Consider the following 8,455-nt stretch of genomic DNA (forward strand, 5'->3'; position numbering starts at 1 on the left):
TCGAAAAGTGTGGCACTGGAAAAGAACAAGAGGTCAGACAGCATCCGAGGAGCAGGTGAATCGACGTTTCAGGCACGAGCCCTTCCTCAGGAATGATGTGTGGATGTAAAAAGTGGCCTCAGCATCCATCCACACCAGTCACTGCCAGTTGTCAGACGGGTGCAGCAAGTAATCAGTAAGGCAAGAGGTATATTAGCAAGAGGAATTGATTTCAGAAGTGGGGATGTCTTCCTGCAGTTAGGGGGTCATTGAATGTATTCAAGGCTGAGTTCATCTGATTTTAGAACAACAATGAAGTGGATGTTGATGGGGGAAGGCAAGTAAAATGATTTTAAGACCAGTACAGAACAATTAGTCATACAGCACAGAAACAGACCCTTCAGCCCAACTAAATTGGACTCCTCGGATGCTGCCTGAACTGCTGTGCTCTTCCATCACCACTAATCCAAAATCTGGTTTCCAGCATCTGCAGTCATTGTTTTTACCTTCAGCCCAACTGATCCATGCTGACTATATTCACAAACTAAACTCGTCCCACCTGCCTGCGTTTGGCCCATATTCCTCCGAACCTTTCCTATTCAGGTACTTATCCAAATGTCTTTTAAACGTTGTTACTCAACTTGCATCCACCATTTCCTCTGGACGTTCATTCCACACACAAACCACTTTTTTAAAAAAAAGTGCTCCTCGTATGTTTTTTAAATCTTTCTCCTCTCATCGTAATTTGCTCCCTAATCTTGAAACAACGCATGCTGTTCACCTTATCTTTGCCCCTCATGGTTTTGTCAACCTCTATAAAAGAGAACAAAGAACCTTACAGCACAGGAACAGGCCCTTCAGCCCTCCAAGGCTCTGCTGATCGAGATATTCGATCTAAACTTGTCACCTATTTTCTAAGGATCTGTATTCCTTTGCTCCTTGCCCATTCATGTATCTGTCTAGATACATCTTAAATGATGCTGTCAATCCCACCCCTACCGCCTCCGCTGGCGATGCATTCGAGGCACCCACCACCCTCTGCGTAAAAAAACTTTCTACGTATATCTCCCTCAAACCTTTCCCCTCTCACTTTGACCTTGTGAGCCTGAGTAATTAAGTCTCCCCCTCTGGGAAAATAATTCTTCCTATCCACCCCTGTCTACATCTCTCATGGTTTATAGGCCTCAGTCAGAACCCCCCCCCCACCTTTACCTCCTTATTTCCAATGAAAATAATCCTAATCTACTCAACCTCTCCTCATAGCTAGCGCTCTCGATAACAGGCAACATCCTGGCGAACCTCCTCTGCACTCTCTCCAAAGTATCCACATCCTTTTGGAAATCTGGCGACTGGAATTGTATGCAGTATTCCAAATGTGGCCAAACCCAAATCTTTTATATCTTTAACATGACCTGCTAGCTCTTTTACTCAATCTGTCTGATGATGTGTGTTGTATGCTGCCTTGACCACTCTGACATGCATTGCCACCTTCAGAGAACAATAGACATGAACACCCAGATCTCTCTCTACATCAATTTCCCCCAGGACCTTTCCATTTACTGTATAGCTTGCTCTTGAATTGCATCTTCCAAAATGCATCATCTCGCATTTGTCTGGATTGAACTCCATCTGCCATTTCTCTTCCCAACTCTCCAATCTATATATTCTGCTGTATCGTCTGACAGTCCCCTTCACTATCTGATATTCCATCAATCTAAATGTCATCTACGAACTCGCTAATGAGGCACCCGACACCTTCACCTTTCAATCTCTTGTGCTCCAGTGAATAAAAGTCCCAGCCTACTCTTCAATAGGTGTGAATTCTGTCTGGGTCCCAACGTCGAGTCAGCCTGACATTTTTGATAGAAAAGCTCTGCATTTAAATTACATTCTTGAGAAAATTACTTGAAACAGGTTCTGGGATTAACATACCAAAGAACAGAACCCCATTCTAAAAGATGAACGATTTAATCTAAATTGTTGAATGTATCACATCTCCATGACACTGGATTCCTTTGGCTGTAAATCGTCTAATCATCGTATTCTCCACAACCACCTGAAGCAGCAGCAGCACTGTTGGTTAGCACTGCTGCCTTACAGCGCCAGAGATCTGGGTTCAATTCCCTCCTTGGGCAACTGTCTGGGTGGAGTTTGCACATTCTCTCCGTGTCTGCATGGGTTTCCTCCGGTGGTCCGGTTTCCTCCCACAATCCAAAGATGCGCAGGTTAGGTGAATTGGCCATGCTAAATTGCCCATATTGTGAGGTGAAGGGGTAAATGTAGGGGAATGGGTCTGGGTGGTTTGCTCTTCGAAGGGTCGGTTTGGGCTGAAGGGCCTGTTTTCACACTAAGTAATAAAATCTAAAGTAAATCTAATCACTCTGAAAGCTAGGGCTTCCAAACAAACCACGTTATGGCAGCAGCGGGAGGTGTGGACTATACTCACTAAAAACAGTTAAGCAGTTAGATAGCACACATTCGAGTGGGAAGGGTGAATAACATGATCTCGCAACTCCTATAGTCAATGCCATGAGCAATGAAGGAAATCAAACCAAACGCTGCCTTCACTACTCTGTCCACCTGAGACTCCAGCATTCCAAGGTCTCTTTATTCTGGAATACTCCCCTTAACTGTGTCAGTCCTGCCTGGATTGCTTGACCAAAATGCAAACCTCTGATTTCTCTAAATTAAACTTCAATTGACTCTCCTTGGCTCATGAGCTGATCCCATAAATTCTAATTTATAGTGAACTCTTTCTCTCATTCCCTGGAAGCTGAAAATCTCCATCCCACACTCGCTCCATTTTCACTTTGCTTATCGCGGAAGAATGTAAATGAGAAACTTATCAGCCATGATTGAATAGAATGAGCAGACCTGGTGGCCTAATTTCTGCTCCTATGTCTTGTGGTCTCTTGCTGTCCTGGACACCGAGAGAGAATTGGGACCAGCATTGAACCAATCATGACTGGATATGGATCTACCTTCATCTAGGTGGATGGGCTGGGACTTTTCCACTGGAGCATTGGAGGTGGAGATGTGACCTTATCAAGATTTATAAAATCATGAGGGGAGAGATGAGGTGAACGACAGGTGTCCTTCCCCTAGGGTTGGGGTTTCAGATTAGGGAGCAAATTTTGACGGTGACAGGAGAAAGAGATTATAAAAAGACTTGAAGGGCACAATTTTTTATACAGAGTGGTTCACGTGAGGACTAAATGTCCAGAGGCAGTGGCGGATGCACATACAGTAATGACGTTAAAAAGACATTTGGATAAGTTCATGAATAGGAAAGGTTTGGAGGGATACGGGCCACAACACTGACAGGTGGGACTGGTTTAGTTTGAGAACGTAGTCAGCATTGACTAGTTGTACTGAAGAATCTGTTTCTGTGCTGTCTGACTCTGGAACTGTCTTAAAACTGGATACTGGTCTTAAAACCATTTTCTTGCCTTCCCCCACAAGCATCCACATTAAAATCATGTGAACTCAGCCTGGAATATATTCAATGACCTCCTAACTGCTGGAAGACATTCCACTTCTGAACTTAATTCCTCTTGCTAATGCACCACTTGCCTTGCTCATTGCCTGCTGCACCTGTCTGACAACTGGCACAGAAGGACGCTGATGTCCCTCTGAACATCCACGCATCATTCCTGATGAAGGGCTTGTGCCCCAAACTACGACTGTCCTACTGCTCGACCCACTGTGCTTTGCCAGTTGTGGTCGTCTCTACATCAGGAAGACCGAGCGTAAACTTGGAATGGTTTGCCGAGCGTCACAGCTGGGTCCACAGAGGCTTTGCGGACTTCCCAGTCTCCACCCATTTTAATGCCCCTTCCCACCCCCTTTCTGACAAATTGGAGGAACAAAACCTCATCTTGTCTGAACAGTCCGCAGCCTGGAGGACTCAACACTGAATTCTACAATTTCAAATAATCTCACTTCCCAGCCCCTTCCACTCTTCCCTGCCAACTAGATTCCTTCCTCCCATTCACCAACCAGATTATGGGGATAAGGCAGGAACAGAATACTGATTGAGGATGATCAGCCATGATCATAATGAATGGTGGTGCTGGCTCGAAGGGCAGAAGAGCCGACTCCTGCACCTATTGTACCTTCTACCTGTCTCCACCTATCCTCACTTCATCACCCTTGATCCACAGCTCTCCCTATACCCACCTCCAATCCTGAACAAAGATTACACCAGATACCTCGACTTCTCCACCTCCTGATACTGCCTAGCTTGCTGCGTTCTTCCAGTCTCCTGCCTGTCTATTTTGCCAATTGAGAGAAAGGCCTGGACTAACTTTTCCAGAGTCTGTGCCCTCGCTGGATTCACTCCCATTCCTTTCAGTTGCTACAAGTCAACAATTGAACCCCAGAATGAAACGTTAATGGAAAAGGGGGTGAGAAAAGAGAGTGCTGTACTCACAGATGATGGACAGAGGAAGGAAGCTGCAGTCTGAGTGAAGCTCAATCTTCATTGAGAGAGGGGAGGGGCAGGAACTTCAGAACCTCATGGCCCAACTTCCGCATTCACCAATAGGGGAGCTCCGAATGGCAGGAGGACAAGTCTCCTTCCGGTCCTCCAGTGATCCTTATTTGTTCATCAAAAGTAGGTTTCGTCCCTTTTCTGCTGACAGCGAGGAACACGCCCAGTGTTTTGGTGACACTGGCAAACATGTGCCCTGCTTGTTGACACCGAGGAGTGTACACAATATGAGGTGTAGCAATGCTGGTGTTTTTGACAGATTTTAAGTTTCCAAATGCCTATCGGAGATCAAAAAGGGCAGAGCAATATTTTTTCCCCCATGTGGCTCGATATTTGATTGCTTTTGCATTTGGCTGGCTACTCAATGTTGTTAAGTCATTTCCTCTGTGTTGGGGTGACCTTCACAACTAGAGGACATAGTTGGTACCAAAAGGTACCTGAAGGGCAATGTTTCCATGCAGAGGGTGGTGCAGGGATGGAATGAGCTGCCAGAGGAAGTGGTGGAGGCTGGTACAATTACAGCCTTTAAAAGGTATCTGGATGGGTATATGAATAGGAATGGTTTAGAGGGATATAGTACTGGCAAAGGAGACGAGAGTAATGTAGGATATCTGGTTGGCGTGGACAGGTTCGACTCAATGGGTCTGTTTACGTGCTGCACATCTCTATGACTCGAAATAATAAAAAGTCTACTTTTCCAATGAACAAACTATATCGATGTTAACAAGGCTTAGTGCACAACCTGCTTTACTAATCAATGACTGAGGAACATAAAATGCTGGTGCATAATCTCCTTCACTAGTGTTTACACGTTACTATAAACAGTTGCACAGGTAAAAGCAAGAATAAAAGACACAAGGATTAAAAAAATAGTGAGGGTAAACAGCACAAGGATTAAAAAAACGCTCTCATCATTAGATTCCAAACTCCACATTTCTGACCGAATACCAATTCTGCCATCTGTCGTGGCGGGATTCAAACCCGGGAGTCCCTGGAACCGGGTTGATAGTCCAATCGACAATAGCACTCGGCCGTCACTCCTTCAATCCCCCTGAGACGGCACGTGAACTCGCTGGTGCTTCCGCAGGTTGCAGGAGTAGGTGAAGCCCTTCCCGCACTGAGAGCAGATGAACGGCCTCTCCCCGGTGTGGATCCGCTGGTGCCTCAGCAGGATGGTGGATGTGCTAAAGCCCTTCCCGCACTCGGGGCAGCTGAAGGGCCTCTCCCCCGTGTGGACCCGCTGGTGGATCAGCAGGTGGGAGGAATACCTGAAGCCCTTCCCGCACTGAGAGCAGGTGAATGGCCTCTCCCTGGTGTGGACCCGCTGGTGGGTCAGCAGGTTGGAGGCCTGGGTAAAGGCCTTCCCACACTCTGGGCAGCTGAAGGGCCTCTCCCCCGTGTGGACCCGCTGGTGGGTCAGCAGGGTGGAGGCCTGGGTAAAGGCCTTCCCGCACTCTGCGCAGCTGAAAGGCCTCTCCCCCGTGTGGATCCGCTGGTGCCTCATCAGGGAGAAGACATGGGTAAAGGCCTTCCCGCACTGAGAGCAGCTGAAGGGCCTCTCCCCCATGTGGACACGCTGGTGGGTCTGGAGGGTGGAGGAGCAGGTGAAGCCCTTCCCACACTCGGGGCAGCTGAAGGGCTTCTCCCCCATGTGGACACGTTGGTGGTTCCGCAGGGTGGAGGAGTAAGTGAAGCCCTTCCCGCACTGAGAGCAGGTGAACGGCCTCTCCCCGGTGTGGACACGCTGGTGGTTCCGCAGGGTGGAGGAGCAAGTGAAGCCCTTCCCACACGTGGTGCAGCTGAAGGGCCTCTCCCTTGTGTGCACATGCTGGTGGCTTCGCAGGCGGGAGGAGCAGGTGAAGCCCTTCCCGCACTGAGAGCAGGTGAATGGCCTTTCCCCGGTGTGGACCCGCTGGTGGGCCAGCAGGTTGGAGGAAGTGCTGAAGGCCTTCCTGCACTCGGGGCAGCTGAAGGGCCTCTCCCCCGTGTGGACCCGTTGGTGGCTCTGCAGGGTGGAGGAGCAGGTGAAGCCCTTCCCGCATTGAGAGCAGGTGAACGGCCTCTCCCCGGTGTGGACATGCTGGTGGGTCAGCAGATTGGAGGAAGTACTGAAGCCCTTCCCGCACTGAGAGCAGGTGAAGGGCCTTTCCCCCGTGTGGACCCGCTTGTGGGTCCGGAGGTGGGAGGATGTGCTGAAGGCCTTCCCGCAGTCGGTGCAGGGGAATGGCCTCTCCCCGGTGTGACTATGCTGATGAGTCTCCAGGGCATACGGGACACGGAAGCCTTTCCCACAGTCACCACCCTTCCACGGTTTCTCCACAGGGCGGGCTTCTTCAGGTTTCTCCATGGCCAGAGCTTCAGCTGCTCACGGACACGTGTAGAGCCCCTCCCTACCGTGAAATCCACTTCCTAGGCTTTATAACTGTTTCAGGCTCCACACACCGTGCGCTGCAACAGTGGGGTCTCTCGTCCAGTCCCACTGATGCTGAAAACGTCCTCAAACAGGAACCAAAAGGTGTTGATCCCTCTCACAGAAATCACAGTCAAAAATTGTTGTGGTCCCAATGGATTGAGTGACTGTCAGAAATTGACATCAAAGTGAGGACTGCAGACGCTGGAGAGTCAGTCAAAAAATGTGGCGCTGGAAAAGCACAGCAGGTCAGGCAGCATCCGAGGAGCAGGAGAGTGAATGTTCCGGGCGTCAGCCCTTCATCCATTGATTTTGAAACTTCAGTCTTCAGATTTTCAAATACTCTGCAAAAAGAGATTACAAAAGTCATCACTATCAGTGCAGGGTAGAAATTCAGAACAAGCAATTCTACTTTCTGTGGAATATTCTTCTGTTATTATATTATTGTGTACATTTCCTGCACTAGGAAATAAACAGGCAGGAAGGCTCAGAAAGAAGAAAGAACTTAAAGATAGGGACACCTGGGCTCACCAAGTGATAACAGGATGCTGTAAGGCAATGAAGAAGGTTTGCCTCAGCATCGGTGAATCAGAAGAGTAACCCACCCAGACCCATTTTCCCTCCGACTAATACACCTAACACTATGGGCAATTTAGCATGGCCAATCCACCTGACCTGCGCATCTTTGGACTCTGGGAGGAAGTCGGCAGATTCTTCTGGCACTCTGGGGATACTCATTGGTGGCCCAGTGATTAGCACTGCTACCTCACAGCACCAGGGTCCCTGGTTCAAGTCCAGCCTTGGGGCGGCTGGCTGTGTGGAGTTTGCACATTCTCCCCATGTGTGCGTGGGTTTCCTCCCACAACAACTACAGTGTTACTTCTGCAACCATAATTACAAGAGTAATGGGCGCCACCGGGAAAGAATGGAAGGACCAACCGATCTTTTGCGGGTCAGCTTGGAACATCAGGGCGGGGGAAAGGGAATGAGGGAAGGAAGCTGAACGTGCTGGAGCCAAAGTGGAGGAAGAACAGAGGATGCAAAACCGGCTTGAAGCTGCAATGAGGAATACTGCATGTGCTATACTTGTACCTGTTGCAGTTAATGGTGGGAATCGGGTGCATTTTAAACATCAAAACAGAAAAGATATCCAGCCCTCTCCCTTCCCAATTTCTATCCTTCCGTCCCTCCTCAGCCGGGTAACTAAGACACATACCTGAGTTTGTGGAGTCTCCTCCCTCCCTGGATTCACTCCAGTTGCTACAAGTGAACAGTTTCCCCTCCTCCCATCTCTGCCTCCCTCCCAGGATGAAGAGTTACCCAGAGGGAGGGAGATTCACTTTGAAACTGACAGGGTCACTTCCGCGTTGTGACGTCACAAGGGAACGGGGCGGGGCGAGGAAAAGGGACGGTGCAGGGGGCGGGGCAAGACCGACAGCGGGACGCCGCACTGCGCATGCGCTGCGCCTGCAGCAGAACGGGAGGAGAACACGCTTTCTAAAACCCCCTCCCTTCAGAGAATCCCCACAGTGTGGAAGCAGGCCACTCGGCCTCACCGACCCTCCAAGGGTCAC

At 49.2% G+C, this 8,455-nt stretch overlaps 1 protein-coding gene across 1 annotated transcript in view; it reads right to left on the minus strand.

Moving 5' to 3' along the window:
• Nucleotides 1-8,236, minus strand: part of LOC132808138 (zinc finger protein 229-like) — a 39,328-nt gene extending 31,092 nt beyond the window's left edge. The window contains exons 1-2 of the mRNA XM_060822012.1: nucleotides 8,098-8,236; nucleotides 5,530-7,225 (exon numbers count right to left, since the gene is read on the minus strand). Coding sequence (XP_060677995.1) covers nucleotides 5,530-6,818 — 1,289 coding nt within the window. The 5' untranslated portion in view covers nucleotides 6,819-7,225; nucleotides 8,098-8,236. The remainder of the gene's footprint in view (nucleotides 1-5,529; nucleotides 7,226-8,097) is intronic.
• Nucleotides 8,237-8,455: the final 219 nt, after the last annotated feature.

Source organism: Hemiscyllium ocellatum (genome assembly GCF_020745735.1).
Source record: "Hemiscyllium ocellatum isolate sHemOce1 chromosome 27 unlocalized genomic scaffold, sHemOce1.pat.X.cur. SUPER_27_unloc_33, whole genome shotgun sequence".
NCBI classification, from domain to species: domain Eukaryota; kingdom Metazoa; phylum Chordata; class Chondrichthyes; order Orectolobiformes; family Hemiscylliidae; genus Hemiscyllium; species Hemiscyllium ocellatum.